At 42.9% G+C, this 23,753-nt stretch overlaps 1 protein-coding gene across 1 annotated transcript in view; it reads left to right on the top strand.

Moving 5' to 3' along the window:
• gpr158b (G protein-coupled receptor 158b) overlaps positions 1–23,753 on the top strand; it is a 68,493-nt gene that overhangs the window by 1,857 nt on the left and 42,883 nt on the right. The window contains exon 2 of the mRNA XM_010895348.4: positions 8,232–8,337. Coding sequence (XP_010893650.2) covers positions 8,232–8,337 — 106 coding nt within the window. The remainder of the gene's footprint in view (positions 1–8,231; positions 8,338–23,753) is intronic.

Below are 23,753 nucleotides of genomic sequence, written 5' to 3'. Positions count from 1 at the left end.
AGCTCAGTTTGATCATTAATTAAGCTCCCTCAGGTAATTAACCTGACACAACTTAACAAGGTAATATGCATTTCATTCTCAGGGGTTAGTCTGCTCCTCCATTTAGTTTTCAGGACTGGACTTGGACATAGACACACGCGTTTGGTTTCAGATTGATCCCAGTGATAGATCCCAAGATTACAGTTCACAAAGGAGTTCCACAGGGTTTGATTTTGGGTCCTTTATTGTTAACTCTGTAAATAAATGATATCTGTTACTGATATCTGATGCTAAATACAAGTTAAAGTAAATATATGCTATTATTATTATTATTAGGTCCCAAAATCTACAATAGGATGATCTGAAAACTACCCATGCAGGTTTTTATTGAGGATTGCGTTCTTGCCTTCATATACATCCAAATTGGGTTGGATTATAATCTTTCTCTTAAAACAATTTGATGAAGAAGTTGACGATTTTTATAAAATGTTTGACATGCCACGTGTCAGCACTTTCCTATGATGTTCTATATATACATGCATCGGTACTGAAATGGTATTGAGGCAGTCTTTCATTAAGCTTTGTGTTTTATTACTGGTGCCAACTTTCACACACATCACTGTCTTTTATACACTTAAGTTGGCTGGGCCAGAGTCAGACATTGGTTAATGTTTGTATGTAACGCTGTATTGCGGAAACAATCATTTACATCTAAAATATACCGGAAAACGTGCAGTTATCAAATGCTCCCTGAAGACTGTCTAGACCTTCAAATGTTTGATACATGACATTTTCACCTGTTAACTATGATAGCTTGATCTCCCTGCATTAATAAAAGTAAAAAAAAATAAAAAAATCGCTCAAACCCGGCCACACAATTAACTCCGCCCCTTCACCGTCTGAGCTTCTGTGGTCACGTGAAGCTCTGTCGTTGCAACAAAAAGCGTGTGAATTATCATGTGTTCTAAGAATTCATAGATTTTCATTGGGTGCATCCAGGGGCGTTGGACTGGGGGGAAAAGGGGTACTAAGTATATAGGGCCCTAATGTGTAGAGGGGCCCTCAAAAATGTTTGAATCTTGAATAAAGTGGGGAGGGGCCCTCAGAGACCGCCTATGTACAGGGCCCAGAATTTTGTGCTACAAAAATGGGTGCATCAAGACAGATGTATTAAATTGTAAATGACAAACTCTACAAGTGTTTTTTTTACCTGGAATCCACACGAAAATGCAATTGCTTTTTGGAAAAATCTACTAACGATCAGGCATTTGTGCAAGGTGCATTACACCCCATGTCCCTTGCTTGAAGCTAAGGGTTGGTTCCAGTTGGTCAATGGATGGGAGACCAGATGATGCTGAAAGTGGTGTTAGATGGCCAGTCATAGTTTTTGGTATGGTTATCCCACTGCCCTAGGACAGTGATTAGGGACATTTGCCCTTTACAGGCTACCGTCCTTTGGGCTATAAAATGGTGTCCCGAATGTCTGTGGTCAGTACAAATTCCATGGCACTAATCATAAATGTATGGGGGTGAACTGTGTCGTCCTGGCAACATGTTCTGGTCTACCTAATCATCTCCAGCTTCCAATTGGCTAATTAATTCCCTCTGCTCCCCCTGTTACTGTTCCCCATGTTGTTGGTGTTAATGAGAATTTGTCCTCTGACCTCTTACTTGGTGAAAAAAGGGTTACGTATTTTATTTTTTACAGTAGCAGCCTAGGAAAGACAGAGAGCTGCTGTTGTACACAGCTATTATGCTGTACATTTTCAGAGTAGCAAAAATCATGGTTATCAAATCAAGCACAGCGAGTGGCGTTATGGACCCACAAACCGCTTTGAAGTCTTTCCAGATTTGAACTCCTATATAGTGATGTCCTGTCATTCAGTTGTTGCAGGAACTTTCCTGAGCAGCAGGTGATGTAAACTTCAGGGTTCCAAAGCTTGTAATGTCCATGTAAAAATCAATCAGTTCCGGTTATGTTATGGACCTTTCTTTTTTGCAGGAGCCATTTGTAAGTCTTCCGCCACCCAAAGGCAGAACAACGCTGAGTACATAATAAAAGGCACTGCGCACAGTCTATTTTCACTGACAGCATATTCACATCTTCGATGTCTTCCTGAGAGAAGCTGTATGTTTTGTATTTTCAATTAGCCAATGCCAGCGTTAGTTAGGTTAGCATACTGCTTCAGTAGCCCTGTCCAGAGATATCCCCGGGGCACTCCACCCATTCCGCCAGGTGTAGCCACAGACCAACGAAGGTGTTAGACTTGATTCGCCCTCACAAACAGTGAGTCAACCCCTCCATTCATAATGATTCACATATCAATTCACTTTTCGTATTACTGCAAGATAAACTTTCTGCTGTGTGGAACTGGCTCAAATTCAGACGAAATGTCCCTCTTCTCTTTTTGACGGCAATGAATGAACTCAACGTGACAGCTATTTTGTGAGGATACTGAGCCTTCAGCCAGATTACCTTTAATTGGCTGCAGGATGAACTTCTTCAGAAGACCTGGCTTCTGTTTAGAGTTTCAAAATGTCCCTGGGTGTGTTAAAACTCACCTGACATTCCCAGGAATTGCGGCGGAGGAGACTTCAAGTGCTTAACATCAGCGTGACCTTACGAACTGACCTATGAATTCAGTTCACAACCTGAGTCTCAGTGTGTTGAGATCAGGGCCCACATCCCATGGCCTCTCGGAAAAGGTCCTGTTAAAACCTATTTCAGGATGATAAAACTCTCAGAGTAGGTTTTAGGATTATGGCAAAGCCTCCACGCGGGTCTTTGTCCTTTTAAATCCACATTGTATGTCTAATAAGTCTCTGTGTATGCCCATTCAATGAAAATGTACCCCAGTGCATATTTATAATAACGTGTTCTACCCGAGTCTCTCTTCCTAAGTCCCTTGAAATGCTCAGTCTAATCAAGTGGGCGTTCGTTGTCTCACTTCGGATGGCGTCATTACATGCGCGAAAGCATTTCCAGCACCCATCTGTCCACCCAAACTTAAAAAAATACATCAAGATTGCTCTCACTGCGGCCGCCCATGACTACTGCAGCTATGGGGTGGAACACTGCAAATGGGCAGAGTTGTTCTAGTTAGCAGTAGCTTACAGCTAGCTTGTTTTAAATGAACACAGTTGCTTCACGGCTTGTGGAAGAAGTTGTACTAAACCCAAGTTAAGGGCTTGTTCTCGGGAAACGACATGGTTATGACTCACTGTCGACTGGAGGTCGTGTGGCAAGTAAACTAGCTAGCTGTTTTAGCTGAAATGTTAGCTGATTTTTGTTCACATTTAGAGCCTGGAAATTCAATAGTGCTATAACCACCGTACTCCTGTACTAGGCTGTAGAATTCTGTTGTTAATCTTTGCTCAGCTAAAAAACATTTTCTGAATTTGCTAAATATTAAGGTTCAGGTTAAATCTGACTTTGAGAATTAAGGGCCGGTAGTGAGCCAGATCCTGTCGGAACAGAATCCAGCACCTCTCTGGTACCTGCTTTTCACAGATCCGGTCTGCTGCACATGACTTGTCTTTTTCCATCACTGTTTGCTTTGCACTGTGAACATGATACTAGAAACAATCAGAGTTCCTTAAAGTTGCCTATTTCTGCAGCCTCTTTTAGACTCAGCACTGCCTGACAAGATTGTGAAAGGTGTAACTTTTTGTAGTCTGACTCCACTATTTGTGCTACCGATGTGCTTTATTCGCATCGATTGGCCAACCTGATCCATGGCTCTCGCACGCCCCAATGTTTTCCAGGACCTCCCAGTTTACAAATTAAGCATAGTGAAGGTTGGTTAATTAGTCAGTGCCATAATGTTAAACAGCATACTGTACCTAGACCTTTTGAGCTGTCCTTACAGTGTTATCCGGCAAACATATTTGAAAATAACACACATCCCTGTTGAGAGACCATCCTCATTCAAATAAACAGTAATTTGTCCATTACTGTCCGATTGACTGTGACATCCCAAAGTAGATTAAACATTACGTCCCGCCTGAACAGGCTGACATTCTAGGAATTTCCTAACAGCTCTTGTCATTCATGACTATTTCAACGTCATAGTGTGGATGTATCAGCAAGGAAAACAGGAACGTTTTTAAGGCTTTTAAGGCTTTACAGTTGTTGAGTCTCGCTCAGGGTTGCTGGGGATTAAAAACATGGCAATAAAAACTCCTTGTTGTCAAGTGACCCTACCCTAAACCCTAACCAGTTAACCCCTTCTCTAACCTTTACCTTTCAGCTAACCTTTTTAAATGTTATCTTTAACTGAGAGATTTGAATTTGTCCCTTAGGGGCAGATCTGCCTCCAGTGTGTTTGAGTAAGTAGAACTGCCATCTCCAGTTGTTTGAGTAAGTAGAACTGCCATTTCAGTGTGTTTGAGTAAGTAGAACTGCCATTTCAGTGTGTTTGAGTAAGTAGAACTGCCATTTCAGTGTGTTTGAGTAAGTAGAACTGCCAACTCTAGTTGTTTGAGTAAGTAGAACTGCCAACTCCAGTTGTTTGTGGAAAAATGTGGTTCGTACTTGAAACTGGGCTGATTTGTCGAGCTAGACTTTTTTAATTAATAAAATATTAATTGGAATTAATCAATAAACCAAATCTTGCAGCAAAAAAAGCCGGCATAGGCTTTGAGTATTTTTTTGGTTTAATGCTTTTAGTTGTTTAATGCTACACAGTGCAAACTGGCATAAAGCAAGCTTAGCCTTATGAGTTTTATTGATCGGTCATGCTGCTTTATCTGTTTCTGTGTCAATGAAATCCTCCTGTTAGTCTGTCTTTAATCATTTGGATGAAGAAGCAAACCTACAAGGTTACTGTAATTTTACAGGGTTTCCATCTTCACCGATTCCCAGAGTTCTTTGCACTTTGTCCCGTAGTTCTTTGTCTTTTTTTTTTACACCCAAAGAAAAACCTTGGTCAAATAATGGCCCATTATGACATATATTATTTACGTAATACCACAAAGGTCCAGAGTTTTACATGGTTAGGTTTACGAAAAAACTACTGCTGTCAGTAGCTGGTCGACATCAAAGAGAATCCCCCAGCACCCCATTTCCCCGACAGTTTGTACCGCAGGCCAGCTCTTTCAATGTGTTTGACATCCAGAGCAATCTGGTCACCCTGAGGATAAAGGAAATCAAGACAGACCAGGTTTATTTTTTTTTACCTCATCAAAATGTAAATGATTCCAGTGCTTGTTTCTGCAGGATGTTCAGAATGAGGGCATCGGCTTTGAGCTTGAGGAAATGGCTTGTGTCCTCGGAGTTCCCCCGACACTACTCCCAGCTGGATACGTGTTCGTTTAGATCTAATTTTCATCTAACAAAACCGCCATTGGGTGGGATATTTGCTCTGAATTCATTATCGTCAACTGTGCCGTTAAGCTAGTAACATATGTCTAGGGAGATCAAGAAGGACAATGGCGGTTTTGGTAATGGATTTGTTTGGATTCGCCCGGCAATAATGGTTAGGTTGTATGGTCAGTGGTCAGTTTATTTGGAACACCAATCTAGTACCCGGATGCCTTTGTCTACCGAAACCCTGGCAACAGGGATTCTACATTGTAGCCGAAAGTGTTTCACAGGGTTGTTTGGCCCATGCCAATGGGAAGGAGTCTTCATACATTGATTCTTGCCATGACCTCCGTGACCTCTGATTAACAAGCTGTTTTCACCCAGGGCTGATTGGACGTTTTCTGTTTGTCGCATCATTCCTGGTAAACCCAGGGCATTTACCTGTGTGAAAACAATTGAACTGGCCACCGTGTTATGTTATGGTTGTGTTTCTTGTCACTTCAAAATAAAAGCTCTCATCCTGTTTGCTGGTTACCCCATGTTATTAAATCCTCATAGTCTTTTGCACATTTTGTCTCACTTTGCTCCTTTCCTTGCCTCCCCCACACACATACGCACAGACAAACACCACACCGATTATTTTGCTTATTAACACATTCTCTGTCACAGTTATTTTTTTCCCCCATCTCCCATCTTGTCTTGTGCCTGGGGAAAGATGGCGTGAGCCTCGGCACTGGTTTCCTCATCCGCGTTTGTGTCTCGACCCAACCAGACAGATGGCACTAATAGGCATCAGTCTCCTTTTCAGAACGACCCCTGGGGGGGGGGGGGTCTGGGCATTAAGAGAGAGGAAGAGATAAACAGAGGAACGGAGAGACAGAGACCGTATGAAAGTGTGAGATGTTTGTGAGTGTTTGATTGTGTGAGAAAGAGTGCCGGAATTGCCAGGCGCCAACACGCAGAGATCAGAAAGATAAGTGGTACCCTTAGAATGAAAGAAAGAGAAAAGAGGATTTCATTCCCAGCCTGGACGAAAGGGAGAGCTGATGGGTAATCTTAAAGCCCTGATGGAAAACACCTGATGCTAGAGTCTAAGGTCGGCCGAAGTCAGAGACGTGAGGTTCGATTTAAAAGGTGACAAGTGTCATCAGCTTTATTGGCTCGAGATAGCGTTTGCTTTTTTATCAATGGTTCACTCTCAGTTTTCATAAAGCGTAGAGTAGCACGGGTGTGCTGTCCTTTTTCCATAAACATTTTATTTTCATTGTAATCTATAGGCTAAACTAATCCAATACCTGAGCTCCGACACTTAGACTCTAAAGCAGGGGTCCCTGAACAATAGTTAACCTGATCAATTTAGCTTTCAGACTGCTAAAATCTCTTTGTCTAGCCTGGCTTTTCCCGGACAGATGCACGGTGATGGGCAGGAACACCTGCAGGCAAGACCATTTGACAGCACCTACGTCAAGAACAGAGTTACACCAAAGGTCACCCATGCTGTTGAAAGTTTTTTACTCCTGTTGACAAACGCTGAAGTATTTCAGTTTCTATTGACTGCTATGTGAGTTTAATTTGAAAAATAGTAGAACTTAACTTATCTGCGGTAACCTGAGTATTCATCACCATGCACAGTGTATGCCAGCGTGCTTTGAATCCAATGCTGTAGCCTAATTAATGATGTGAAACTTGATGTAGATGTGTGTTTGTGGTGTGTGTGTGTAGAATTGACTCCTTCAGCTAAACAGCATCAAGTGAACCATTAGTCTATTGATTTTCCTCAGGCCTATGAGGTATTTATGAGTTGATGGTTACAGTAAATATGATGCTCAGAGCAGGATTCAACATGATTGAACTGGGCTATTTACACCCGAGTGCATCGCTAAAAATAACATAAACATAATCAGAAAATGAAGAAAGTTCTATGCAGAATATTTTAAGTTTCAACCATCATACTGCCAATGTTTAATATAATGGTTTTCAGTCCAATTATTATCTGTTTTCCCCTGAAATAGCTTATTTTTCAAGGTTGTTGTGGATTACAGTTTTGTTAAACCTGTATTCTTAGAGCTCCAAAAGTGTTTCCGTAGATTCTAACTAACCCTTGCCCTAACCTTAACCTTTATTCTAACTCTAACCTTAACCTTAACCCTCACCCTAAACCTTATTCTAAACCTAACCTTAGCAAGCAGCTGCTAATCAACAGATAGTTGGTTGACAGTTCGTTGATACTACTGTCTATAGAACATCTACAGATACGGTTTAACCCCAATGCAACTTGTCCATTACTCAGGACATGGTGAGAGTGAGAGAATTCCGTTTTATCTTATCAGGAGATCAGCCTTGACTGATGGCTTTGTCCCGGAGCCCATATCTGATGAGTAAGGTTAATGAACACTGTTGCTGGAAGAGACATCTGCCATCCTGCGGACAACCTGGTACTGTCTCCTCCCAGATGCATTTCGACTCTCTCCATATACAGGCTGAGTTAACTTGTCTGTCCTCAATTCAGCAGTCTACAATGGTAGCCGAATGCCTCTTCAAAATATGAATGTATGAATAAAGGTTCACTCATTGGTATGTGGACTTCTCTCATTTCTGCGTGGATTTCCACGACATAACTCTCATGGGTTTTGCCCCCGAAATAATATTGAACGATGCCCTGAAGTGTTTCCTACCAAAGACTCTTTTGAGTTGCTAACTGTTCTCTCTCTTTGAGCTCTCTTGACCCCACCGCCATCTCCCCCCCCTTCTCTCTCCCCTCCCCTGAAACTGCCTCTCCATATCTGTCTCACCCCTCCCCTGCAACTGTCTTTCTCTGTCTGTTTCTTTATCTCTGTCCCTTACTCAACTGTCTCCACCTCCCCCCCCCCCCCCAAACTGTCTCTTTCTCTCTGTCACTCACTATCTTTCTCTCTCTCTCTCTCTTTTTGTCCGTCCTCCCGAGAAGAGGTGTGATTCGAGTGGATGTCAACCTACAGGATGTGGACATTGACCAGTGCTCCAGCAGTGGCTGGTTTGCTGGAACCCACCGCTGTGACCAGACCAGCATGGAGGTAAGGCCGCTTGTCATCCTCCTATCTGTCCGTCCTTCCCTGTATCCACCCATCCATTTGTCCACCTGCTTATCCATCGGTACGTCCTACTTTCCATTTATCCTTCCATACGTCCATCCATCTCTGTGTCTAGCTGAATGAAATTGGTGCTCCGTGTGAAATACTAAGGGGCTGTCAGTAATGGAGAAGTGTAGATCCAGCTGCTTTGGTGTTATTGTTTGCTAAAATATTGTTGTGTTGTTTGGATAAAAATTGCCATGTTTTTTCTTCGTCTCTTGTTGTCCCCATCTTCTTCTTTTTATTTCGGCGTGTTTTCCCTTGTCCTTCTGCAGCAGTCATACGGCCTGGTAACCAGTACGTCTGGAATATTGAATCACTGTAGAATCACAGGATGGATACACGACACCTGTAGAATTGTGGGAATTGCAATACACACAGTGCCAGACAAAACTTTGGAAACGCACATTCAAGTGAATTGGTGTGTCCAAACTTTTGACTGGTACTCAATGTCTGGTATCGACACCCAGGCGTCTTTTGATTGGTACTCTATGTCTGGTATTGACACCCGGGCATCTTTTGACTGGTACTCTATGTCTGGTATCGACGCCCGGGCGTCGTGATAATATGGTAATGTGAGATGGCTGCTAATTATGAACCCAGCTACCCTGCAAGATAACACAGACACATCACGATTAGAATGAGAACAGATCCTGTTCGTGTGTGTATCCAGTAGATTCGCCCTTTTGGAGACACATTGCAGGTTTATTTTTTGTGTAGGTTTATCATTGTTCTTTGTGGAAAGAACAGCAAGATTATAACTGAAGTCTATGGTTCCTTGTATTGTGTGTGTGCGCTGTAGGATTCTGCGTAGGTCTGTGTTTGTAGGCGCGAATTGTTCACGGCTTAATACGATGTAACACACACTGGAAGTGCAGCAGAGAGGCTTCAACGTGTGGTTCTGCTTGTGACTGGCACCAGGGACACGTCATGTTTTATCGCCCTCAAAGTGTAGGCTATATTGACTGAACCATCTGTCCTCACAGTTGTTGATGAGGTGCGTGCGTGCGCGCCCGCGTGTGTGTGCATGCGCGTGTGTGTGTGTGTGCATGCGTGTGTGTGTGCGCAAAGCATTTGTGAAGTGCTTGTGTGTATTTCAAGTGTGCGTGAAGTGTTTGTTTTGTGTGTGTATGTACGTGTGTGTGTGTTTATGTGTGAATATGTGTGTGTATATTTGCGTGTGTATGTGTGTGTGTGCGTGTGAATGTGTTTGCGTGTGTGTATGTGTCGTTTCTTGAAGCTTAGTTGAGCAGTTCTGTCCAGGCTGGTGTGGCCTGGCTCTGGTATATGATGTATTATAAATGCACTGTAATGTATTGCAGCAGGAACACTGAATTATTGACCATGCTCTTTGTCTGTGTGCTCCGCCTCCTCTCTTATGGGAGTTCTACTGAAGGATCCAAGCAAGGTTCCTCAACATTCTGATGGAACATATAATAGAGTATAGCAAGGTTCCTCAACATTCTGATGGAACATATAATAGAGTATAGCAAGGTTCCTGAACATTCTGATGGAACATATAATAGAGTATAGCAAGGTTCCTCAACATTCTGATGGAACATATAATTAAGTATAGCAAGATTCCTCAACATTCTGATGGAACATATAATAGAGTATAGCAATGTTCCTTAAAGTATTCACAGAATGCTCAACATGCTATAATAAAAAAAGCAAGGCAAAAACCTTAGTGCCAAGACTTTACTTAATATCACTGGAACCTTGACTGGAACCAAGCTCAATGCTCTGATACGGAAGAAAATGTGTACGTTCCACCATGTGTCTCTTTGATCAAAATCACTTGCTTTTCAACTTGGAATTTCAGGGCTAACTGAGGGATGATTGTGATTCTGGTTATAGATGATGCACATAATGTCACACATCCAGCCCATAATGGGGAGATTTAAGAAAAATATTTGCAAATGTCCCGAACTGCGTCTTTAACAAACAAGGTGGTAAACAGCCATCATGCCATCTCCCATGAATGATGCAGCTAAATTTATATCACAACTGAATCTGTCTTGCATATTAATCAAATAGGCCTAATCATTAATTCATATGCTACCAGAACCAAAGAGCATACAAAAGCGGTGCAGTTTCACAGGTGAGTGAGTGAGAGGAATCCTTCACAGTGATGATGGCCTATTTTGAACACCTAACTTGGCATCTGAGAGTATTCAAAAGTATTTTGTGTGTTCGATACCATAGGCAACAGGACAATGTGTGGGCATACAAAGACGTTGCAACAACAATAGGCCTATTCAGTAGGTTACTTCTGTGGTAGCCTGCTCGGCACAAACTGTCAATGAGAAAGTATGATGCCAGTGAACAAAAATGCTCAGAACAACGGGCAGGAATATCACAGGTCCAAGATATACTTTGTGTTTCCTTTCGCCTGTCCTTAAGCACGTGTTAGAAATGATGTTGATCTTGATCATGCCGTGGGACCGAAACAAAGAAAGCAACAACAAAACGCAATGAACCTAGAAACCCAGGATCGGATTAACTGGAATCATCTTGTAAATCACCACATCCCGGGGGTTCGCTGATGGAGACAATGAAAGATTTGTGGATGTGATGGATAGGAGACTTTGCACATTTAACACACAGCAGCCCTTTACCAAACACACAGGTCTCCAGAGAGATACAATGCCTTGCAGAGAAATGTGTCCTGTAGGGGCAGTGAAGAGTGGCCTGAGAAAGGACTGGCCCAGTGAGAGACGCCTGCAGCGGGATGCCTCTCTATCCTTATTAAAGGGGGGACTGTGAAGAACACGAAAAGACCCTGAGGGGACTGTGAAGAACACGCCTTCACTGTGTGCAGGACTCAAAAAGACCCATAGCTATTCCAAATGCTCCGTCCCCTCCTTTTTCCCGAATCACCCCGATGAGTCACCACAGCGCTTGGCTCCAGCAGGCTGGAATCCATGGTTACAGAGCTTCACGTGGTTGTCATCTGACAGCGAGTCGGGTCTTAATCATCCCCGGCAAAGCTCGCGTGAGCCGCCTTGAGAGTGGCGGAATCGGTCGATACAGAAGAACGATCGGCGTGGAGCCGTGTATAAATCTGTCAGCCGGGCGGGCTGTAAGTGATTCTACGCTGCGTTAGTGTTTTCACTTATTGTTTGGGGCGTGGCACCATATGAGGGGGGGGGGGGGGGGGGGGGGGGGGGGTAGCTGTTGAGTTGTGCGTTTTCAAACCACCTATGAAAACCTGAACCGGTAGGTGACGTTGGCAACCCTTGCATCTTGACAAAACCTCTGGTGTTTTGAACTAATGGGTTTTATGTGTCCTTCCCTGTGCTCCTGTAATCTACTTCTCTGCCTCAAATTAGGTCAAATCAGGGATCTCTCCATTATCCAAAAAAGGGCCATAGTGTAAATTTCGGCTTGCCAACTAGCATTTGGGTTAAAGGGAAAACCAATCGTTTTCAGTATCCGTACACAATTATGACTGATTGGAGGTGTTTCAGACATAAGTCCGTATGAACAGTATCTTTTTTTGCATTTTGTGCTGGGAAAGTTTAACCAATGACATTAATTGTCGATTGTGCCTGCTGAGTGATTTAATTTAATTAGTACATACGGTTGTCCTTGTTCAACAGAGTCTCAACAATGTTCCTATCAGTCGCAACGTTTCAGGACTCAGCCAAGCTGACTAATGTCTCTGGCTTCGTACGAACTACAGCTTGATGGGAGCCCTGTACCCACTCTCCAAGGTGGGCTGTGCAAAATGGAAGAGGCACTGGTTTTGACGGATTCTTGGGAGGAACACTGACATTGCCCTTTAAGAAGAAGTAATATAACCAGAATACGACTAATTGGCCTATGTAACAAATGTGTAAATACATAATTTTCAGGACTCTCTAGACATCCTTTGAAAATATGATGACAAAATGCTTAAGAACATGGGCTCATCTGTGGTCAGCGCAGGGGTTAGAGTTTGGTCAACTGACATGCTGCCATTGAGTGAAATGGCTATTGAATGTAATGTAACAGTTGTATTGTATTTCATTAGTAAGTGAGGGTGCAGTGTGGGCCTAGCATTATTTCAAAATAAAAAATAAATACCACTAGTGTAAAAAGACAATTGAAAAAAAGAAATCTAATGATAACAGGGTGCATTATCATTGTTTCATTTTGAATTGGGTGAATAGCTAGCTATTAAAATGATAGATAATACTTTGACAGGGATTTAGTCATTATCACTTGACAATACAAAGTGGCTGCTTTCTTGTAAAATACTGTGCAAGCATTATCAGGGCTGTTTTTGACCTAAGTATTGATTTGAATATCTCCCAGATAATCGAATATAGTATTTCTAGGGCCAAAGGAGGCTTGGGTAAGTAAATGATAAACAATATAAATGTATCAGTTTTTTGATAGTAAGAAACACGTGCTGTGATTTATACGACACAACATGAGGATTTAAAGATACAATTCCAAAGACTGCAAAGAAGCTACTACAGAGCATCCCTGTATGCTGCCAGTATACAGCCTGAACTCATGACATTGTCTCAACCAAATGTGTCCAAATGGACGTCATTGCCTCATGAAAATGTATTTTTTTTTGTGGAAAGCTATAGAAAGCTTATGCCGGGTTAATCAGGTCCCTAAATGCGACAAAGATCTCCTCAGGCATCCCAAAAGACACGCTCCTCTGAAAACACATTTATCGCTCCCCCCCGATACAGGGGGGAACGCCATGGCCTTAAGATTACCCCAATAATCCCTCCACGCAACATTTACTATTTTAATTAAGAAGTACATTTGTTCCATTTTCAGCTCTGTGCCCTTTCTCTGTTATATAAATCGTTTTGAGCCTTTAATTATTATCTAAACTACCCTGCGGGCTAAAATGGTTGCTATGACTTCTGGCCATAACACTGTTAAGTTAGACGACAACCAGATTTTCCATGATGTTGTGGCGGCATTTTTGGGGTTTTTACCTGGGGAGCAGGTCATCTGGGTTTGTGACGTCTTTTCAACACAGCCAGCTTGAAACCAGAAGACAGCGTCATTACGACGCAACGTGCCTAATTCCGCCAGCGGGGCCTGCGCCATAACCTGACCCGCTGTCCTCCAGACACCCTTCTGTCTGCCTCGGACTGCGCTGGCCCTGACACAGACAACCTGCACAGGAAATGCCTTTGTTGAAGTCACCATGAACCAAACACAACCTCACATGCGTTGTGTGGGTACTGCATCTTAGGGGACGTATATTACATAAAGACTGTAGTTTATGTAATTAGGGGGAGATGGTAGAGTCTTTATTACCCTATATGTTTGTGTGTGGGTGTGTGTGTGTTAGTGTGTGCATGCGTGGTCTTGTGTGTGTGTGTGTCTTTTCACTGCCCATCCTCTGAAACATGAAGATTGAGGGAAACGGCTTCAAAGGGGCTGCTTTGCTAATTAGTGTTAGCTGCTGTGACAGATTTCTCCTCCCTCGACTCTCCTTGGTTCCTCCCTCCCTCTGTTGAGCAGCTCTTCGCTCTTTCCCTCACTCCGTTCTCATGGAGGCACTTTACGCATCAGAGGAGCCCAGTGACGGAATCTTCAAGTCGTTTCCTTATCCGTCAATACATTCGTCATCCATCAGTACATTCATCCCCTTCCTTTCTCTCAGTCTCCAGAGACAGCCTCGTTTAAGAATGCAGTCCACAGACAAACACATTATGGGGTTATATTAATTACCGTACCTGTCATGACACGCCATGACAGACGAATTATGGCTGAACTCTATGCATTTCCCTCGTCCTCCATCGTTTCTCCTGAGCTCCGCGTTCTCCTACAATGTACGATTTTCGAACACTGTACGGCATCTTTCGAACGCACGGGGCACACGTCGTCTTTGGCCGTCGTCTAGTGAAATCTTTAACCCACACCGTTTCGCTGTAAGTGGATGTGCATCAATTATACCGTTGACGTTATATAGGGCATTTAGCGGATCTATTGCCTGAGGAACGACGAAAAAAACCTCACCAAACAATGTGTGTGCAGTGCCAAGGCCTGCCTACCTACTGGTTGGTGTTTGTATGTAGGCTGGCACCGGCTATTTTTGGCTTGAAGCAGCGCAGCGGGACACTGTCGGGTGCCGGCCGGTCCCGCACATCTGAAACATTCATCAAGATGTTTCACCGTATCTGCCCCGCTCTTTTTCGTGTTGTTTTGTTTTTCACCCTCAGCCTTCTCTCAGCGCGCCGCAAGAAGCAAAGGTGCAGCGTAAATATTGACGTTTTCTCGCTGTCTCTTTCATTCTCGTCCGCCCTCCCTCCGGAGAAGAGGAGAGTATAGTGGCTCTCCGATTCCCGATTCTAAAGAAGGGCTTTTGGTCTGTTATTAAGAGAAAAATACACAAAAACTACAAAATCCCTTTTCGCCGTGAGAGCTGTGCTGATGTTTTTTTTTTAATTATCTGTTGTCAAATTGAAATGCCAGATTCTTATGACCATTTTCTGCTGGAAAATAAAGTTAGTTATTATTTTGTAGTTGTAGACTAGATGTTGCACTATTTATTTGAAGTTTTATTTAAAGTTTTCTGTTCACACTCAAATTGAGGTAATTAATAAATGTAAAGAGTATAAATTTAGATTTGGGCAGCCTAATTATACAAACCACAAAGGCAATTCTCTGTAGCATAGGGGCCTTTTAGTCTAAGTATCACAAAGGTTCTGTTTTATTTATCACCATGCCAGAACAGCCCAGAGAAGGCAGTTCCGAACACAGAATAAGGAATTAGAACACAGGTTCCAAGTCTGTATGGTCCCTGCCAGTGACAGGGAGTGAACTTAGGGGTTGGCTAGGCACTGGCTGAAAGCCAGATTTACTCCCGAATAAACAGTGATCAAACACCAGCCGTGCAGCAGATACCTCTAATAACCAAAATGAAGTCGCAGTGCACTTAATTGCACATTTAGTATTGCCATTTGTACCGCATTTGCCTCCACTGTACATCTACACATTCCACTTGTAATACACATATACTTAATTAATAATAATAACAATTTTCTGCCCTCTTCTATTTGCACTTCTGGTTAGTTGCTAACTGCATTTTGTTGTACTGTTCTTGTTCAGTAACAATAAAGTTGAATCTAATCTATCTTGTGGCAACGATCTGAATGTATTTCATTGAAGGAGAAGATAGACACTACATATGGCTACAAGTAAACCACATGCAGTTTTAGAAAATCTCATAATTCATCTGAATCATTTGGGAAATAATATAACTTTTACTGTATATACAGTGTTTCATTTCCAATTTTGAAAGATTTTATTTTGAAAGATTGTCACAGGGTTAGCACTGCCTACAAGCCTGTCTACCCAGAATGCACGTCGCTGGTCTCTGGAGGCGTGCGCTCCGGCAGGCTCCGACGGTAACATTCTCCCAGTCAGACACGCACATTCAGACCCATTTTATCTCCCACAGATAAAAACAACTTGCAAGCGGAAGAGGAAGCCAAGGGGGAGAAAAGAGAGTTCTGTCAGAGCCCCCTCCTGCCTCCTCTCTCTAGTGTAAAAACACAACAACATTGCATCATTTGGGGCTGGGGCTATTTGTCTTAGTCCGTTTTGAATGTTAGAGTAAACAATCAAGAAAGGGCTCCGTATTCCTTCTGAATCCTCTGAATGTCTGAAGCTGCTTGTCAGTCAAACTTAATGAAGACAGCACTTTCAAACAGGCTCATTATGAAATGCCGAATTGTATTTCCGATCGACTATTGCATTGCCAGGCGTAGCCCCTAGCAATAAGAATCCTGATAAGACGCATGGAGCTACACCTAACAGACTGCCGCACGGACTGCCTCGAAGAGAGAATTTGAGTGACTTGACATGCTTGCCTCGTCGAAGCTTTGTCACTTTGTTATTGCTTTCAGGCATCCTCGTATGGAAAATCTAGAGATTGAATGTCCTCTAGAGATTGAATGCCCTCTAGGGACCCAGTCAGGTTGACAAGATGGCTGCTGACAGGATGTCTGGAGTGGTGAATGAGGCTGGACTGCTCCAGGAGATGCCGGGAATTGATAGGCTAAAAGCTTTCGTTTCAGGAAGACTCAGATATTGGACCAAGGCTAAATGACCAGAAGCTAAATACTGCAAGACTGACCGAGTGGAAACGTTATATAAGACCTTTGTCCTTTTTTAGCCTGAGCACAAATCAATTTAAATTACTTTCTGTTATTGATGTTTACCTGTTAAACAGAAAAAAAAAATTGTATTCAGAAAGACTTCCTGTCAGCACCGGGATAATGTTATTTTAATTGCCCCTTTGATAATTCAGGCAGTGTTCTCTTCTGGCAGTAGGCTTGTCGGGGATGACAAAATGGCTGAGAAATGGAGGCAACTCCCAGCTATTTACCCTGAGATTACAGGACACTGTTGCCACAGGATACACACTATATAGATTGGTTGCCAGCGAGAAAAACACAGCAGTTTATATCATGTACAAAATACTTTGTATTGGCTAGGTTTGAGGTCAAGGTTCATTGCAATGTGAATCAGCGGACGTTGCTCACATCTCATCATAACCATTTGTCAATTTGCTTCTGGCAAACTGCATCTGTTCTTCTCTACAATTCTACCCCGCAATATTGTTAAAAGCTACGGTGTTCTCAATTTCCTACTCGGGTGAGTAGTTTGAGAAAAGAATGGAAAGAATGTAGAACAATATCAGAACATTAGGGACATTTTCTTGCAGCAAAAAGAAAAACGTCTTCATATAAAGCTCCCCGTTCTTCAGCTGTCCTCCCTTGACAACGGACACGCTGGCCGGACAAGAGGGATCCAGTCTCACGGAAACATTATTCATTCTCGATCTGCCGTACGCGGTTCCATGGCTGCCACAGCTGCGTTAAAGAGGCTGTCATTTTTATCCTAATTGGCTTGGGGTCTCCTGGACCTGACGGCGCGGGGCTCTGTGATCTGCCCTGTGGCGTCTTCCTTATAAAACACGCATGTCGACATCTCTTCACCTCATCCATTTGCAGTAATTAGCCCTTAATGGCAACGGAGCGTTTTGTTTTCTCAGCCGTACTCTCAGTGGTTGACACGTCCATTGTTGCGTTAGTAGCTGAGACGCAGCACAGTGGGACCCTTGATTAAGCTTTTAATGAAGCACGTTTTAATTTAATTAAGGCGTTTTCAGTTTACCGCCTGGTTGTTGGTCAATTTCCTTTAATGGGATTTTCTATTGGTCGGAAGAAAAGTCTACTCTCAGAAAACCAAAATGGAGTCCCTGTTAGAGACCTCATATCTATCCTTGGGGGGATGTACAGTCAGTGACCATCTAATAGCTGCTAAATTCTCAATTTCCTTGTCAAAAATCAATAGTTTCCAGACAAGGCAAGGAGAGAACAAAGCATTTCTTATCAGACATACAGTGTTTCTGTGAGACGCTGCAGTCTGCAGCATAGAAATCTTATGTATAGAACGGGCATCCCCACCCAAGTAAACGAGTGAGGTTCCAAGCCCATTCTATTCCCTCTCATTCTGTGACCTACAGACCCCTGGGAAGAGAATGATTGCAATGCTTTCAGGGTTTAATGCTTTCAGGGATATTTTTAGACCTATGAGGAACAGCGTGGGCTCCTCTAGTGCCGTGTTTACCATTTTCTTGCCAAAAGTATGATTCAGAGAAAACTGTAACGTTAGCCAGAGAGACAAGATTATTTCTCAGGAAGCCCTGAGGAATAATCTCAGGGCTAATAAGCAGGAAATCCACAAAAAAACCTGCCTATTTTGGTTGAAATCAAGTAAAAACAAGTCCCGTTGCTAGATTTGTTTGACTATCTTGGGTTTGTAAGACAGTCTTCCTCACAATCAAAATGGTTTTAATTCTCTTCATCCTCTTTTCGGGACTATAAGGCATGATCGTGCATCCTGTGGCTATGCATTTCAACCTTAAACTGTGTTACTGCACTGAGCCTCGCCAGGGGCGTGGCACAAAATTCTGGGCCCTGTGGGCAATCTCAGGGTCCCTCCCCTCATTATTGTAGATTCAAACATTTTCAAGGGCCCTTCCACACATCAGGGCACACCCCCCTGGTCCGACAACACAGAATCTCAAGAAACATAAAATTTAATCTGGTTGCGTAGTAATCATGGTTTTATCGAAAGGCTTGCGCTTCAGCTCTTATACAATGTGCATCTTTATAAAACAGTCTGTGAAATTATAAAACTGTGTAATGACACGTACAAAGTACAAATTACGCATTTGCAAATGGCAATTAGTTTCTCTCGCAAATTAGTAGCCCAAATGGGAGTGTATGCTGTACACGCTCTGTATTTCCCTGTCACATAATTACATATGTTTAGCCAAATAGAGCTCAGCACAGAGATTTTGAGCTATTGTTTTGTTGGTGTTTCTCAAAAAACGGTGTATCATACACCTAAGAAAAAAAAAAAAATGTTTAATTCATTTTATGACTGACGCTGAAATAGGTTCACTGTGAGACCTCAATCTTAATGCCTATGGCTCTACTTACACAGACACCCCAATTCTGATCATTCTCAACTCATGTTGAACAGTCAGATCAGTTTGTTTGCAAAAATCTGTGCAATAAAAATTGCAATTGGGCTACTTTTGTAAATACAGCTACATGCATGCAACTCTGACAAAATGTCCACACCTGCCTTCCAGTTCCCCCAGGGAAGGCTTGCACCATCTATTTCAATCCTGTACTTTCTTTCTTGCTGCACTTGGCCACATACAATTGGGCTACTTTATATGTCTTCATCGACACAGGAAGACAATGTTTTTTCCCTCACGCTAATTGGTCTTTTTCGACCAATCAGCTCATCTTTAAAAGGCGCTGTACAACGATCTGCTGTGATTGGTTGAAAGAGCAATTAGTTTGAAGGAAAGTCAGCCAAGCCTATGAGACCTGTGTCAAAAGTAACAAAGATAACAGGCCTAATGAGTATTTCTAAACCTTCTAGCCACGGATGGACAATTTTGGAGATTAAATACCTGGCTGCGTATTCTTATAAAGGGTGTATTCTAAATTGCATCAAAAGGGCATCCCCTTTAATTTGCATGCGGTCTGATTAGAACGTTTGTCCGGCAACACACCTCAAGGACCCTGACTGAAGCTTGTTAAAGTAACTGTTAGATCCCAGTCTGACTCTGAACCACTTCCACCCACGAGGTATGCTGTCGCGAAGAGGAACATGGACTTTTCACTGCTCTCCCTTGAAGTATTTCTCACGCTGGATCTGGGATTTAGTGGGTTTGCACCTTCCTTGTTTATCTCACGGCATCGTCTGGGAGCCTTGTCACGCGTGATTTTATATGAAATAGCGTTTCCCCAAAATTAACAGTGCACGGCGAGGCGTTGCTACTTCCCTGTGAAGATGTGTTTGCCACATGCTTCGTAAATTAATAGGCGTTAAAGAAGAAAGGAACGTACATGACTGTATGTGATGACTGGAACGTGTGTGTGTGTGTGTGTGCTTCACAGGCATGTAGGTTAGGTTGTAGGTTTGGTTTGCTGTTTAGAGTTAAGTTTAGGGTTTGGCAGGAACGTTCTCTTATTGAGGTTAGGGTTAGGTTGGGGTTTATTTTTTAGGTTTGGTATCTATATTATTTTGAGAAAAGTGTCAAAAAGACATGAAAACATGGTGTCGGAATCCATGTGTGTGCAGGTTATGTGTGTTTCCCTGTGTGTGTGTGTGTGTGTGTGTGTGTGTGTATCTGGGAGTGCTGAGTCTGAGGGTCAGTCTGGTGTATGTGCAAACACGTCATCAGTACTAAAAAGAACAAGCAAATGTGGGCGATGAATGAGGACAGCCTGGTAGCCATTTGATAATCATTTGGTGGTCTTGTTTAACAGTTTCACAGAGTCTCACACAAGGTTAGAAGCTGTACGGGTTGTCAGAAAGGATGAGACACAGCACGAGTGATCTTCCTCTGACACGTTCTGGTGTAGAGGTCCCGGGTGGCAGTTCATCCTGCCTGCGGAGCAGAGGCCATACCCAGCCATGATGCAGCCAGTCAGGAAGCTCTCAAAGGGGCATCCGTAGAACCCCTTTGAGGATCTGAGGGCACAGGCGAAATCTTTCCGACCCCCTGAGGGGCTCGACACGCTGCTCCCTTCACAGCAGCCTGGCTTGCGTGTGCACCAGGTCTATTTATTAGTGATGTTGACACGGGGGGAATTTGAGGCCGCCAGCCCCTTCGACGGGCTCCAGGGGCCATGCTGGCCCAGCCCTTTCCTGTAGTCTAGACTTTGGGGAGGGGGTTATTGTCTGACAGATTTCTGACCAACCTACCTACAGGGCTCGCCGTCTTTGGTGATCAGGCCCACCACTCACCGTTTGTCAGCAAACTTGATGATGGTGTTTCAGGTGAAGTACAGGAGAGGACTAAGACCACACCTCTTAAGCTAGACGGTGATATAACTGTGGCACATCAGAAGCCAAACTCGCACCTTTTCTCGACAAGACTGGCCCTGGCAATATTTAAATCTAGCCCGGAGCTGAGGGTATGAAAGACGTTCCTGATTAGTCATGAATGGAGAGGCATGGGAAGTTGTTCCAAGGCGGATCACTGCACCAGCTGCACTAGTTTAAATTATTCACTGTGAAGAACCTTGAGGCATGCGTTCAAACTCCCATGTCTACCTAATGTACGACACGCATTACGCAACCAGGACAACACCAGCCCGTATTGCATGTTCATGATGTCAACACGCAGCCGACAGGCAGGACAGGTGAGCGCGTTCTTCGGACGTGCCCTGAACATGATGAAACAGTGACTAAACCATGTGCAAAAACGTCATATCGACAGATATTCTTAATATTATTGTTGAAAACAGCACCGACAAACTATTTTCGACACCAGTACGATGGTTGTGTTGGTGCCAATGTTAAAGAGTTTTAGATTTAGCAATCCATGTGACTAGCAGTCCCTTGTTGTGCTATTGAAATACAACTTTACCCCACACAAGCTATACTAAATGTAATGCACAAAACATTCTAGAAAATATTTATGTTACATTACAGGAGTACAAAGCTCTTTAAACGGGGTTCTGATTTCCATGTCTTGCACCCGCCGTTTCGGCGCGAAAGGCAGCTTCCCTATGATTCTCAAAAACAAAAAAATCAAATCAACATATTTCAGTCAGACCCAGCAACGCGAAAATAGAGAGAGGTTAGGAGACGTTAGCTTTTGCTTGAGGCGGCGTTTGCATTACGTATTATCCAGCGCGAACGGCAAACAAGGGGCAACAGTATTGACAGTTTGACTTGTTGAGTTTATTACATATTCAATGGCTGGATGACTCTGGCAGGTTTACTTCAATGCTAGCCCTCCCACTGCGGTAGGCATCTGCTGTGGATTGAAAAAACTGGAAAGAACGTGGAGTTTGCGCTATGGATGCTTCCGCGGCTCAAACAAGGTACATTTGTTAACAGTCATAAAACATGTACGGAGTGAAACATTTTGAATGAATTCCACACGTTTAACACGTTGATAGCCCCAAATATTGTATACGTACTGCATTTTTTCCTGTACTTTTATCTTGATTCTATGTGTTTTGCCTTGCAGGAACCGGTGGTGGTGTGGTTTGTCTTGTGTATCTTGTGTATGGATGTGACAATACAAAAAAAATAAAACACACTAACTTTTTCTTACGAGTAGATATTAATGCAGTTCTTCCTTAGACAAATAATCCTACTTTTCCCTCCTCCGTGTGAATATCCTCCAGTGGGTTGGGCATTATCTTAATGAGTTTCTCGTTTAGCGCTAACGTAAGCACAAAATAAAGTCATGATAAAGCTGGTGGGTTTATTTACCCACTGTCCCCTGCTGCATGCGTGGGGGAGGATATTAACCAGCCCTCTTTGCAGATATTGGATGTTTGTGTCTGAGATGTCTGAGTCATAGGATCTTATGGGAGACCAATTCTGCCACAAATTCCAATAGAAGAGGCTGCTCGGCCGTTAACTCGTTTCCAGAGAGGATTAATAAATGTAAATCCCTGAATTTTCTTAAAATAAACTGTTTGATGACTGTTGTCATTTTCTTGATCACACTTCTGAAGAAAATAAGAGTCAGGTGTTATCCCAGTAAAACAATCTGAGAATGTACGAATCAAAGTGACGATAAAGTTCTTGAGGGATGTCTCACGTCTTTTTCAGAAGATTTTGGATAAAACAGTCAATATGTAAGAGCTCAATAGCAATGTTGATTACATATTTTTAAGCATTTTCATGCTTTTCTGATAGAGACAGTGGGGAAAGATAGAAGTCCAAATGTCTTTAATCCTGTTTGCTTTATTCACTAATCACTGTGTATGTTTAATTAAAGGCATAGTTCTGGAGTTTTGAAAATGAGCCTCGTCATGTATGTCTCCAGAATGAGATTAATGCATTGATACTTTTTCTGTATATAGGCATCCAGATTGAAGGAAGTTAGAGATATTTTCGCATGTCAGTGCTAAATAGAATTAGAAAAATGATTGAACGGTAACGAAAACAATATTTACATTCCACATTTGTTTGGGGCCCAAAAAGCGAAACCTGCAAATATAAAGGAAATCTTGGTTCTCTATGGTCGAGGTCTCCCTTTTTGAATTTGCCTATATTAAGTTTTCCATGCTATTTAGTTCCCACACCAAATTAGTTCCCACACCCCTCACAGTCTCCAACCGTATTCAAGTGTTTAACTTGACAGCCAATGGCGAGAGACAGCTGAGAAATATGTTGAATTTAACAGCCAATTGCGTAAGACAGCTGACAAATATGCCAGTCTTGTCAGTCTCTAGGTTGTTGGACAACACAAACTCCTTTTCTGTCAGAATTATTCATGGAAACAAAATTGACATGGCTGGTTCATGGGCCTCTGGAGTTCAGTGTTAGATTCATATATCACACACAGAACTGGTAATAACCAGTTTTAAGAGAATGCTTCATTTCTTGAATGCCCCCCCCCCCTGCACCTTCTTCCCCCAGCAGTATGCCATACTGCTATGCTGTTGAAGGTCGTGACAGTCAAATGTGCCCGTCCCAGTTCATATTCACCTCGATAATTGCCTCGAAAATGCGCCTAAAAATACCTCAACTAATTTCACACCTATAACAACAGATGAAATAAATTAAGTCCACAATGAGGGAGGGGTGAGAGGGGGGTACATTGATGGACGAAGGGAAGCAAGGGGATACACACTATAATGAGGCAATCAACAGTTTCAGACAGAACTCCATTTATATTTACCCATGTAATTACTATCTCAAAGCGATACGGTGACCCCATAAAGCTCAGTTGGGCAGAGCATGGCGCTCGCGAACACCAGCGGTCGAGTGTTTGATTCCCACAGGGGACCAGGTCAGAAATGTATGCACTCACCTCAGTAGGTCGCTCTGGA

This window comes from Esox lucius, chromosome 3, assembly GCF_011004845.1.
Source record: "Esox lucius isolate fEsoLuc1 chromosome 3, fEsoLuc1.pri, whole genome shotgun sequence".
Lineage (NCBI taxonomy): Eukaryota > Metazoa > Chordata > Actinopteri > Esociformes > Esocidae > Esox > Esox lucius.
This window is presented reverse-complemented; position numbering and strand designations above follow the sequence as displayed.